Below are 13314 nucleotides of genomic sequence, written 5' to 3'. Positions count from 1 at the left end.
AAAAAAAAAAAAAAAAAAAAAAAAAAAAAAGACCAAAAAACCAGAAGGATCAAGTTGGCTCATTTGTAGGGCATTGGGTGTACCCCGAGACCATAATGTGAAGTGAAATAAATCAGACACAAGCTTGAATACCACCTGGTTTTTCTCACATGAGAAACCTGAAGTATAAATCAATTAAGCAGTAAAAACATACTCACAGATGGATCGTCCACAACATGCATGTTTGCTGCCATGTTATCAGACAAAGCAAGTTCAGTCTTTTATTTCTGTGCTACTATGTCTGTCTCACCCCACAGAACCACTCTACAAATTGATGACATTTTAAGTTATGGACAAGAAAGAAATTTTTTTTGTCTTTTTGAGACAAGAGTTTTGCTACACAATTCAGGCTAGCTTTGAACTCACTTTGTAGCCCAGGCTGGCCTTAAGCTCACGGCCTCAGGTTTCCAAATGCTGGGATTACAGGTGTGTGCCACCATGCCCAGCTTGAGAAACAAATTTTAATTTGTATGTTAACAGTCAAATTTAAAGCATACCCTTGGGGCTGGGGATTTAGCTCAGCGGCACAGCGCTGGCCTGGCAAGTGCGAGGTCATGAGTTCAATTCCCAGTGCCGGAAAAAAACCACACACACACACACACACACACACACACACACACACACACACAAAAGTAAAGCATAGCCTTTACTTCCCAGAAGCAAATCTTTTCCCTGTCCTTAATTATAGGAATGGACAGAAATCCTTCACATTGGATTCTTAAATTGAACCTTTTCCTTTGCAGGGCTAGGGATGGAACCTAGGACATGTGCACGCTAAGCAAGTGCTCACCACCAAGCTACATCCCCAGCTCCCCAGACGTATTTTCTTCTGGACATATCTTTATCGCACATTATCAACACCAGAATCACAGCAGAAACTGTAAGCAAGACCCAAGAATATTAAAAATGTCACCATAGCTGTACGAAAACCACCTGCGGGTATTCAGAGGGGGCACAAAAGTAATGCTGTGCAATGCAGACTGTACCTTGCATGGCAGTGAAATTAGAAGACGGTGTTGGTGTGACTATCCCAAAATTAAAGTCAGTCCTGGCAAACGGAAAAAAAAGTTAACAAGAGACAAACCCTCGGCACAAAACCAGCCTTTCGATATTCCCCTTGTGAGCCATACACACAGCCTGCCCTCAGAGGCGAGCTACAACAGAGTGAAAGCGCCTCTCCAGGGTGCTGGGGCTGCTCCAAGGTCTCCGCAGGGCCAGGCGACGTGAGGCGGGGGCAGCTGGGAAGGCCTCAGAGGGAGGCCGGAGGTCTGGCTGGACAGTCAGCCCTCGGAAAGGGCATGGCAGTAGTGGGAACACTGGCAGTGTGAACGGGAGCAGAAGCTAAGGGGACGGCCAGCCTCGGGCAGGAGTGGAAGAGGGTCTGGAAAGACGTGAGCAGCTGGAGTAGGGTGACCCTGGGACCCCCGCCAGGTCTAATGGCACAGCAGGAGAGCCTCATAACATGAAGGGGGATACTGGCTAGAATGGGTCAGCAGCACCGCCTCCGCCACTGAGACCAAGCCGAAGCCCAGAGTTCTGGGCTGGGAGGATCTGTTCAGAACTCTCCTGCCCTGTTCACGGCCTCCGTTCTCCTCTTGTATGTGTTCCCTACACACGAGGGACAAACCTCACGGTCAAAGGAGACTCAGCGTAAGTGTGGGCCAGAATAGGTGTCACTGTAACAACGGATTTTAGACTAAGTAAGTTTTAAAATATAAGGGGTCAAGTTTAACAAATACAGTAAGGATTAATTTTATTACCCACTGCTGCCCTCAAGATGGGGCAAGCATTTTATCATACACAGAGAACAACTCCGTCTCTGCTGGCAGGCCTCAGTCTTAGCGGTAAGGTTTACCTAGTTAGGTCAAGCCAGCCCACACAGCTTCAGGTGTGCTCTATGACGGGGAGGGAGTAACCCTTCACAGAAGGGAAGGCGCAGTATTAGCGCGTGCAAAGAGGGCAGCATCCTTGGCACTGACCTGCTCTGTAAAATTTGCTCCCACTGAACTCTGGGGAGTAGAAAACTGGATGCACAACAAAGAACCCAAACACAGTTTCCTCCCTCCACCCTAACGCCCTCTTGCCTTCTTCCTCTCATGTTAGGTGAAGGAGGAAGAAACGTGAACACCCGGGAAAGGGACGACAGCAAGGAGACCTCAGTGAGAAAAGCACACCGCGTGTTCTCAGGACCTGAGTAAGTGGCTCTCTGGTGGCGACAGACCTGCTGACAGGTTCCGACCTCAGCCGCAGCTTGACTGCAGCACTGTGGGACTGGGCACGGGGATGCCCAGCAGTGCCTGGCCCTTTCTACCTGAGTGTGCGTGTGTGACCTGGGAACTCGAGTTGGAGAAGACACTCTCATTTTATAAGATGGCTCAACTTTACCTGTATGGCCACTGTCTTTAAAAACACGTAACAGAACTACATTTCCCATCTCTGCAAAAACCACAATTTCAAATGGTTTTCTCTTTTGTTTTACACTCCGAGCAGTGCAGCTAATCTGAGTGTCACATCCAGTGTCCCGGGAGTGTCAGGATGAAGCTGTCTCAGTGTAACAAACCAGACCACCTGCAGAACTGACCAAAGAGACTATGGCTTGGGCTATCGAAAGCTTCTGGTTGACAGTAGAAGGCCCAGCTACCGCCACTCTTGGCTGTGTGTCAGCGCAGGGGAAGAGCTATGGCCAACGCCCTGAATGAGCATGCGCGCACTTGCGCACATACACATACAACGCCTGTGCGCGCAGAGCCCTGCTGGATGCAAAAGCTGGGAAGGCGACGTGCCCATTACTGACCCCGATGGTGCGAATGAGAAAGGCCTGCTGCACTGCCCCATGGCAGCAGGAGTCGAGGTCACCACTGTGTCTACTTTGGCCGGCCCAGGCCCTGCAATGAGCGAAAAAGTCTGTTAGAAGCGCTGTCCTCGCTTGCAGTTCCCAGCAGCTCAGCATGCACGCTGTTGTCCAGAGCCCCCACCCAGCATCCTGTGACCCACAGGTGCTCAGGGAGCAGGTGTGCGGTGGGCTTAGCTCCAGGACTTGGAGCTTGCTCTTCTGCTCTGCCAGAGTTAATTCCCATCGGAAGTACATCATGCTCTCCTTTCCAGGAAAGACATCAAACAATTGCCAGCACAGCTCAAGTTTAAAGTTGTAAAAGTATAGTCTTTTAATTTTTATGTTGTAGGGAAGTGCTTATACTGCAAGACCAACTGATATATATATAGACACATATATAGACACACACATACATGTTCACATATATGGGTATATAGAGCGTAGCTTTAAATCAGTTCAAATTAACATACACTGGAGGTATGCTGGGCCTGGTGGCACACGCCTATAATCCCAACACATGGGAGACTGAAACAGGAGGATCGCCGTGAGTTTGAGGCCAACCTGGACTATGTAGAAAGTTTAAGGCAGCCTGAACTACACAGTGAGACCCTGCCTCATAAAACCAAAAAAGCTGGTTGTGGTGGTGCAGGCCTAAAATCTCTGCACTTGGGAGGCTGACTCGGGAGGATCACCATGATTTCGAGGCCAGCCAGGGGTACATACTGAGTTCAAGAGCAGCCTAGACCATACTGCAAAACCTGGCCTCAAACAACAAAAGCCCAAAAAGCCAGGTGTGGTGATGCATGCCTGTAATCCCAGCACTTGGGAGGCCGAGGCAGGAGGACTGGCATGAGCTCAGGCCAGCCTGGGCTACATAGTGAGTTCAAAACCAACCTGGACCACACAGTGAAGCCCAGTCTCAAAACATGAAACAACTTCCTCCAAAAAAGTCCAAAACAACAAAAAGCAATATGTTGAAGAAAAAAAAAGAAAGAATTCAAAGATAAGTAGGGTAACACGCTAAACATTTCTGAGCAGTGACTTCATGATGGACTACATCACAGTTACTGCTTTATACTGTATTTTCTAGATGCTTTTAAATTTAATCAAAGAGCTTTCTTTTCTCTAAATTATAGAAGTAGCACACGATCACTATAGTTTAAAGAAGTATAGAAAGTTAAAGTGCAAATCATCACCCTCCTTGGGTTAAACTTCACTCTACTTGCTAGTTTGGGGTGTAATTCTCAATATTTTCCCTGTTGCTCTATTTTAAATGGGGGAGGGTGTTGAAAAGCTGTATTTAAAGAACCCCCCATAAAATAAAATGCCCATATCAAACCAAACCAAACCAAATAATCATAAGAACAAAATATGCTTTTATTTTATTATTTTTTGGGGGTATTAGAAATCAAACTCAGGGCCTTGTGCTTGCCAGGCAGCCACCGTGCCGCTGAGCTACATCCTCAGCCCCCAGAACATGCTTTGTTTAAATGAATATGGGGTGGCCGTTAGTAAAAAGGAATGTCAAGCCACTGGAATTCAACACAGTGTGCACCGCGTATCCAAGGCCGCTACGCCTTTGATCATGAGCTGCGAAAAACCACCCCAAATATCAGCAGAGTCTGCGGAGAACCGGGGAGCTATGCCCTGAGTCCTGGGCAGCCACTAAAATGAGAGGGCGGATCTGTACCAGGCCCGGAGAGATGACCAGGGCATTTACTGTAACAGGGTGGGGCTCAGGGGACGCAGCTTACAAGATCAGTACAAACAGGGCCTGCCTGCTTTTGTTTAGAAAACAATGAAATAGCCTCAAGATATACCATATACATAAAACCATTACGGGTTATTATCACTGAAATATGGAATTTGTGGGGGAGCTCTCATCTTCTACACTACAGATCTCTGCAACACAGATTTTTCTCATGGGTATCTGACAGTTTCTTTCCTTCCTTCTTCCCCCTCTCCCTTCCTTTCTTTTCCTTTGGCAGTATTAGGATTGAACGCTGAGCCTTGTACATGCCACACAAGTCTCTTACGCTGAGCTTACTCGCCAGTGCTGATACGCAGTAGTTTTATAATACAAAAAAAGAGAAAGTATTTCCATTATTGACTAATAAAAGAACTATTAAGCAGTTTTTACAAATGCTAAAAAAGAAACTTTCTATAAACTCAGAATTTTTCAGGGACGATTTTCTTCCAAAAGAAAAATGTTCTTTTTTAAAACCCTGATTCTCCAGCAAATGAAAGTACAAACGCTAGGCAATGAAGGCAGGCCTTCCGTGTCACCACTGAGTGATAAATCGCACACCGCTCTTCACGAGCCACACTACTCGCCTGTCCATGCGCAAAACAAAGTCCCTTAACTTCAAGAGGGAAAAGGGCTCACCACTGCAGTCCTTGAGACCAGTGAGGAGCCCAGATCTTTCTAAACTATCCCAAGAAACATTTCTTCGTTTGATTCCTACATGATTCAAGCTTTCGTCCCTAGTGGATAGGTGGTGTATGTGGCTCCGCAATAACCTGAATTTTAGAATTCAGCTGTGGCTTACACAAGAATGGTTTTCTTCTGAGTACAGGGAATATTTGCTGACAGTAAACCCGATAGCCAATGAGAAAGCTCTGGACAACGGAGAAAGTCAGAATCACTGTATGACTGAGCAGCAACTGTGGGATGGGCAGTGACTGTGTGCAGTTAGCTTTTGGACACGACCTGCTCATAGGCCCACCGAGAATGTCAATCAAGCTACAAACCAGAGTCCTGCGTGTGGCTCCGGCACAGGCTGAAGGCCACAGAGTCACTGAAGCCGAGACTCCTCTGAGCCAAATGAGGGACTGCAGGAACGGAGCCCAGAGGGGACACCAAGGAGGACCACGAGAAAAGCAGCGCTTCAGGCTGGCTCAGGCAAAGCCGGCCACGGTCAACACACTCAGTTACTATAAAGCTAGTCTACGTGAGAACAGCTATGCTTCAGTGAGCGTTGAGCGAGGCTGACTTATTATATAACACCTGCTCTGAAACCTTCTACTAAAAAATCCATTTTCTGCTCTACTGGCTTTTGCACTGTCACTGTGAGCCAGGGAATTTTTATTCCTTCTAGAGGAAATAGTACAACACTCCTAACCCTCCTCACAAGGCAGAAGGCATGCTACTGCTCCTTCCTAGGAAAACAACTTGAAGAAAGGTTTTCTCCTGCCATTCTCAAGTTTTTCAAGCTCAACTCAGAATTTCAGAAGCTGCTGAATGGCTAACTAATGTCCTAGAAATTTTCCATCAGTGGAGGCCTTTGCAGTATGACCTCTGAACTTGATTTCCTGTGTTGACTGCCTCAGTGGCCCACAGCAAAACTTATGTGTTTCTGTCATAAAACAAGAACGCAAACTGACCTGAGCCTTTATCAGCAGATGACAACAGACTGGACACTGGCGTGGGCCCAGACGGCTTCAGGGAGTTCATCAGAGACCCCTGCAGCAGAACACAACAACATATTTCTGGTAAACGATGAACCCCACTTGGACGAAGGGAACATGGGAAATGTGAATGTAAAAACATAAACTAAGCAAGCGTAAGTACGTTCGTTTAGCTTAATTACCAAAAAAAAAAAAAAAAAAAAAGGGAGAGACTAACGCAAGTCTCAATTTAAGCCAACTGCCCGCAGGACCGCCCTGGAGAACACAGAGGGCGACCCTGCCTGTGCCGGGCCTGTCCAGCCTGGAGCTGCTTTCCCAGTGCCTAGCACAGCGCCTTGCTCACAAAAGGCATCGGGACATTCCGCAGGTGAACAAGTGAATGAGCTAAGGCAGGAAATGTCCCAGCCCTCCATGAATTTACCACAAGTTTTAGAAGCAAAACTGAGTTCTCCATCTCCAGCCAACGTTCCTGCACTCATCAGCCATGATTCCCCCTTCCCGTGTCCTCCAGGGCAAGCGTTAAATCCTTGGGAGGTGTGATTGAAAATATATGGTGATGTTCACAGTTTTTAAAGAAATTAATTACAGTAAAAGAAACGGGCTAGGTATCTATCTCAGGGGCACAGTGCCTGCCTGGCAAGCTTGAGGTCCTGAGTTTGACTCCTGGTACCTCCCCCAAAAACGAAAAAAGAAACAGTGCCATTAATGCCCCTGCTCTGAACACTGCTCCCATCATTCTCGCCACTTTCTGTAGCAGCTCTGGAGTGCGCCTTCCTCTCTAGTTGTGCTGTCGTGGCTGCCTCGGTGTCCTGCACACATTCAAAACACTTCCTTTCAGTCCTTTTGACTTTGGGGAGGAGCTGGAAGTCACACAGTGCCAGATCCAGTGAATAAGGTAGAGGAGGTCACAGCGCCGCGCTCGTGTGGCTCTGGCTTTCCGTAGGATGGTGGGCAACAGCAATGTTCACTGTGTTTCTGATCACACCTCCCAAGAACATGAAAAAAGACTTCCAGAGAGCTTGAGAAATGGCAAGAACGATGCTGTGTGTATTGATGGGGATCAATGGCAGTGTCTTTTATAGTAAGTTTTTAAAAAATTTAAACATTCACCATATAATTGATCACTTCTCATAAATGTCATTTTAGGTCACAACAAACTAAGGAACAGGGTCACGTTTGAGAACAAACTCACAATGGGCAAGTTCTGATGTTCTGTCTCAAACCCTGATCGCGAATACAATTTAGAGCAACCCCTCTCAGCGGGCATGGGAGAGTGGCAGAGGAACCAGGTTTCCTTAGGACAAGTCTCGGACTTAGCTCGGTCCATCTTCCAGCTATCTCCTATTATTTTCTTCTACACTGTTTACAACATGACCTATTTTTAGCGGTAGACACTGCTTAGCAGTTGGGGGCCTGGAGCCAGACATAACATCAGTGAGATCAGGCAGACTCGGAGAGACAGACTGCGGGAGAGAGCAAGAGACAGTGCGGCCCTCAGGTGCCGACACCCAACAGTGCGGTGAGGGCAATGGACAGGCCAAGTCAACAGCTCAGGCCCAGCGCTGACTCCCCGGGTGGTTACGAATCAGGTGAGCCTCCGGCAGCCACCTGGGCCTGGGCTGCGTCCTCAGGGCAGTGTACGGCAGGGGCTCGGCTTGGCTGAGATGCGTTCAGTGAAAGTGAACTGTCAGCCAAAATGCTCCCGCCGGAAGGAGAGAATTCTAACGCGAGGTGGCTGGTGCGGAACGTCCACTGGCCCGTGACGACAGTGTGTGGTCCCGACTGACTGCTCTGGTTAACAGTTCATTATGAGGAAAGGGTCACAGCGCTCTGTCAGGTGTGTGGCTCATTTCAACTAAGAGGGGACTTGATAGAGTTTTCCACGACAACAGCGCAGGACTGCTGACACCACCATCCGACCATACCTGCTTGGCTTGGCTGGCAGCCACCGGCGCCAACACAGGGTGGGGCGTTTTGGCGGTGGAGTACGGCACCAAGGACCTGAAAAACACAAAGCAGTGTGAGGAGCACATTTGTCCCTGGGTCAATTTTCTATCCAATAAGGGATTTTGAGGGCAGCAATCTGGGGCAGAACACAGATGTCTGTAGCCCCAAGCAAACTCATTTGACATTTTGCTGAGTGCAGAAGAAGTTTCTTAAAGGAAATTTTGGGTTTTAGTACAAAGGTCTAAGTGGTGATCCTAAAATTTATTTTCATCCAGTAAGGAACTTTAGAACTAGATCATTTTCTTATTTGGAGAGTCAGCCCTCACTAGTTCAGTCCTCCACCACCCGACCATGTTGGGAACTGCTAGCTCTTTTCCAGCCCTGGAAGAAATGCTCAGCAGGACCTGTGGGACACACATGGTTTGCTGCCACATACAGCTCAAGGGAACGACCCCAAGAAGAGCTGTCGACATTCCACAGTTCCATGGCAGTGACCACCGGGGCTCCTGGCCAGGGTTCCAAAAACTAAACGTGGAACCGCTCTGCACTCAATCTGCACTTTGGGAGGGTACAAAAAGCTAGGCCCTACGTGCAGGAAGACCGTCCGTCCTCTGTTCACTCTCACCACTCGTGGCTGGAACCGTGACTTCAGTAATTTAGGGATAACTCGTGGGAAAACCACTTGTTAATGGGATTGCAGACAAAAGTTCTGGCTTCTGCTCAGCCCAAAGCTACTTTGACTGGTATGGACAGCAGGGCCAGTTATAGGACCTGGTTTTATTTTTTGTAACTCTTTCTAAATTTAGGGAGAATTATTTTAATTTTCTACTAAAAGATTAACTTCAGCTTGGTATGCACACCTGCAATCCCAGAACTCTGGGAGGCTGAGGCAAGGAAGTCCAAGCCCAGTAGGGCAACTAAGAACTCAAGACTCAGGCTCAAAATAAAAAATAAAAAGAGCTTGGGCTTTAGTTCAGGGTGAAGGTCTTGAGTTTGAACCCTAGTACTTAAAAACAAAAAACAAATTTAAAGAGGAAAGATAAGCCTATGCCTCATCGAGGAAAATTAACAATTTACGCCACACACACAAACACACATACAGACACACACACACACACACACACACACACACACGGGGACTTCCTAGGGAACAACACAGGAACCTTCCCCATAGACTTTATTAGATGAGAGAAGTAGACATTTTCAGGAAAGCCACACCCTGTCTCTCTTGGAGCTGGAAGCAGCTGTAAGGTGCCCCCCTCCGCAGGCACAGTGCCCCGTGCCCCGCTCCCTGAGCCTCCACAGGCGGACAGGAATGCGCAGCACTGCCACTGGGACCTGGGCACCTCTGGCAGACAAGAGCAGCCTTGCTAGAGAAACAGTGTGAGCCCGTGGGACTCACAAAGTAAAGCAGACTCTTGTTTTCTCAAAGATGAACAAAAGGAAAACTAGGAATAAAAATAAAAGTGGCCATTAATCCAAATCTTGGACAATTTTTTATACCCCAAATTTAGTTATACCTTGATGGTAAATTAAAGCAGGCAAGTACTCAACTGAGTATAATGATTGTTCTATTTACTGTGGTAACGCTACAGACCTCCTGGGAATCCTAAATCCCCAAGCACCAAATTAGGGTTCACAGCACCTACACACTGGGCCACGTGACCCTGCTGCAGAGAATGCCAGGCAGAGCAACCCACAGACAGACCAACTGACCTAAAAGGGCAAACAGAAGAACACGTTCTACTCCCAACAAAATACGCTCAAAGGCTTGGCACGATCACAGACAAAACAATGGGAATCAACAGCCAGAAATGTTCACAAAAGGGAAAAGCCAGACTCAGAGTCACTGATGTTTTGGATGCCGTTGGAGTAACAACCTTCTAGCAAGATGTATCTGAAAGAAACCAAAAATTCATCTTGACACTCTGTTCTACAATTAAAACAAAATCAATGCCAAGAGAAAAGTGGCAGTTATAAAATGGGGCTGCTAAACTGTGAAGCATTAAAATGTTGCTCGGGGCATTTTCTTAGTGGCCTAGATGAACTTTAGTAAGGTAAATACTGACCTTATTATTATGAAAAGGGTCAACTACTCATTCTTTCACTTATTCCAGCTTTTAAAGGGTTTTTAAAGTGAGAGAATTATTGCTAGGTACAGTGGTGCACACCTGTAATCCCAGCACTCTGGACGCCTGAGACAGGAGGGTCACAAGTTCAAGTGCTGCCTGGATAACTCATTGGGATCCTCTCTCAAAATAAAAAATAAAAAGGGGCTGGGTGTGGTGGTGTGCACCTGTAATCCCAGCACTCAGCAGGCTGAGGTAGGAGGATCGTTGCCAGTTCAAGGCCAGCCTGAACTGCATAGGAAGACCCTGTCTCAAAAAGACCGAAAAAAAAAAAAAAAAATGTTGAGGATACAGCTCAGTGTTAGGGCTCTGGGCTTAATCCCCAGCACCTCTATCTTAAAATTTTAACCAATCAAGCTCAAGCATATATTAAAAGGACAAAAGGGAAAGAATACATTATTACCAAGGAGGAGTTTAACATTCAAAGACCAATCAATATGACAAATCCTCATCAAGACAATTCACAGTGGGAGAGGTAAGAGTCTTCAAGAAATGCTGCTGGGGGCCGGGAATGTAGCTCAGTGGTGCAGTGCCTGCAGGGCAAGTGTGAGGCCCTCAGTTTGATTCCCGGCACCAAAAAAGAAAATAGTAAATTAAAGAAAAAAGACCAAGAAATGGTGCTGGGAGAACTGACATATAAGTTCAAAAGAATGAGGCTATCTATACACCATGTACGAAGATGAACTCCATGGATCACACATCTAAATACAGGAGCTAAGACTTGAAATCTCTGAAACACAGATGTAAATCTTATAGCCTTCAATTGGGCAATAGGTTCCTAAATACGACACCTAAACCACAGAAGCAACAAGAGGAAAAACAAACTGGATTTCAAAATGGAAGTTTCCATGTCGAAGGACACAGAAGGAAAGTGAAAAACCCAATAAATGGGAGGAAGAAAAACACAAGAATCTGATTTGAGAAAGAACATTAAAAATTAGCAGTAAAAAGAAAAATGACCCAATTAAAAAACAGGCAATGGCTAACTAGACATTTCTCCAAAAAAGAAACAAGTGGCCAAAGAGCACAGGAAGAGCCATTCAGCACCACTAGGGCAGAGCGAACTGCAGATAAAAGCCACAGTGTGAGCGCGAGGTGGCCACCGTCAACAGCACGTCAACTCAGCAGGGGTGGCGAGGCCGTGGGCAAAGTGGCACTGGGAAGTGGTACAGCGGCGTTGAATGGCCAGAGCCACACTAGCACAAAAAGACAGAGAGTAACCGTGTGGTCCGGCAGCTTCAGTTCGAAACAGAAACTGAGCAGAAGGCCAAGTGGGGACCCAGGCACATCCCCCTCCTGGCCCTCTGCGCAGCCGCCACCTCCTCTGGCTTTCCAGAAGCCTGCCTGCCTGCCTGCCGTGCGGCCACAGGCCCGGGCTTGGAGCTCTCTTCCCAGACCTGCGCTGGTTGTGCTGCCTCCATACCCAGGTCACATCTCGGAGACGGAGCTTTCCTGGCCACCCTCCCTAGAAGCATCACACCTCCAGCAAGACCACATCCCCCCCCATCTAGCACTTTATGTGTCTCACTAGTTTATTTTGCTTCCTGTCTGTACCTCCACCACTGGGGAAAGGCTCTTTGGGCTGCTTTGCTAACCGCTTCATCTCTGGCACTGGAACAGCATGACGGCATGCAGCAAATGCTGTCTGTGCTGGAAGAATGAGCCAACGAACGCCAGCATCTCTGAAGGAAGGAGGTACCTGATGTGCTTTGCTAACAACCCACGAAAGAACAAAGCCCCCCTTCTGCCCTCATGCGGCCCCATCTCTTCATCTTCTGCCCCCCAGGCCTTGCTTGGGTCTGGGCTCTCGCACTGCGCTTCCTTGTCTGGAACGCTCCTCTCACCTGCTCCGCAGCTTCTGATGATCCTTCTCGTTGCAGCAGCAGACACCTCATCCGTGTCCAGCTCCTGTGCCCAGACTCGCTGGCTGCCCTGCTCTGGGCTCTCCCACCACCCGTCCTCTGCGCTCGGGGCAGCTGTGTGAGGGGTCCGGGCAACCTTCCCAACCACCGCTGCGTGAAGTGCAGAGTCCCACCTCGGTGTGCAGGTGGGTCCTGACCTGTGACCCTCACCGCTGGGCCTGGACCCCGGGGCCTGAGCACCACAGACGGGCCAGAGCAGGTAAACACCGTCCACAGCAGGGAGCTGGTCAGGAAGCCGGAGGGTGGGAGCCAGCGGAGAGAGATGCCAAGGGCAGGAACACGCGCACCTGCCCTCCCAGACCACTCAGGAAAGGGCAAAAGCAAATACTTCAAATACATTAGAAATCTGCTGCCTTAGAGCATCCAAAAGTCACTTCACACCAAGTGTACTCTCTGATCTTTCCTATAGGGGAGAGGGGAAATCCCAATTTTCCTTGACTGACTGATTATACCTGGAGTTTGTCCGTTACTGAATAAACTGTTTACTAAGAAGGAGCTCTTTCACCGTGCTGGGCACATATGCTACATCAGGCCAATTTGGCAGTGTCTAGAAGAGAAGGTTCTTTGAGACGCCTCTCCAACTGCTGTGCCTATGTCAGAAAGTAAACCCAGAGGTGCCTCAGACACAGCCCTCACAGACCTCAGCTCTGACAAGCCAGAAGGGAGACGAAGCCTGAGAAAGATGGAGCATAGCCCCCAGAGGCGTGTCTCACTTTACTGGCTAAAATACCTCAGATGCCAGGCCTTCGTCCTTACCACACCGGGCACTTCCGGCTGTGCACCCCTCTTCCGGTGGCGTCCGTGCCTCCCTGTGACGGGATCGCACAGCTCCCAAAGCTGAAGCACAGCTCTTTCTTTGCACAAGTTCACCACAACTGCAAGCACTGCCTTGGTCTAGACAGCACTCCAAGGCCCCGAGGTCAGGACCAGATATGAAAGCGGGAGGCTTGTTTTGTCCCTGTCGGGATGGCCCTGAGATAACTAGAAAATCCCCAGAACAGGCAGCAGGGGCACAAGGGCTGACCTGGGGAAATGG

The 13314-nt window shown here is 48.2% G+C and overlaps 1 protein-coding gene across 4 annotated transcripts in view; it reads right to left on the bottom strand.

Annotated features, from left to right (window-relative positions):
• Window positions 1-13314, bottom strand: part of Nup214 (nucleoporin 214kDa) — an 83274-nt gene that overhangs the window by 29869 nt on the left and 40091 nt on the right. For 3 of the 4 annotated variants that reach the window (XM_005408354.2, XM_005408355.2, XM_005408357.2), the window contains exons 25-28: window positions 8206-8281; window positions 6257-6335; window positions 2834-2924; window positions 1026-1087 (exon numbers count right to left, since the gene is read on the bottom strand). In XM_005408354.2, the coding sequence (XP_005408411.1) occupies window positions 1026-1087; window positions 2834-2924; window positions 6257-6335; window positions 8206-8281 (308 nt within the window). The remainder of the gene's footprint in view (window positions 1-1025; window positions 1088-2833; window positions 2925-6256; window positions 6336-8205; window positions 8282-13314) is intronic. The other variant, XM_005408358.2, reaches the window with a different exon arrangement.

The sequence above is a fragment of the Chinchilla lanigera genome, unplaced genomic scaffold (assembly GCF_000276665.1).
Source record: "Chinchilla lanigera isolate Chin_1 unplaced genomic scaffold, ChiLan1.0 scaffold00112, whole genome shotgun sequence".
Lineage (NCBI taxonomy): Eukaryota > Metazoa > Chordata > Mammalia > Rodentia > Chinchillidae > Chinchilla > Chinchilla lanigera.
The sequence above is the reverse complement of the archived record's forward strand: the minus strand, read 5'-3'. Positions and strand labels throughout refer to the sequence as shown.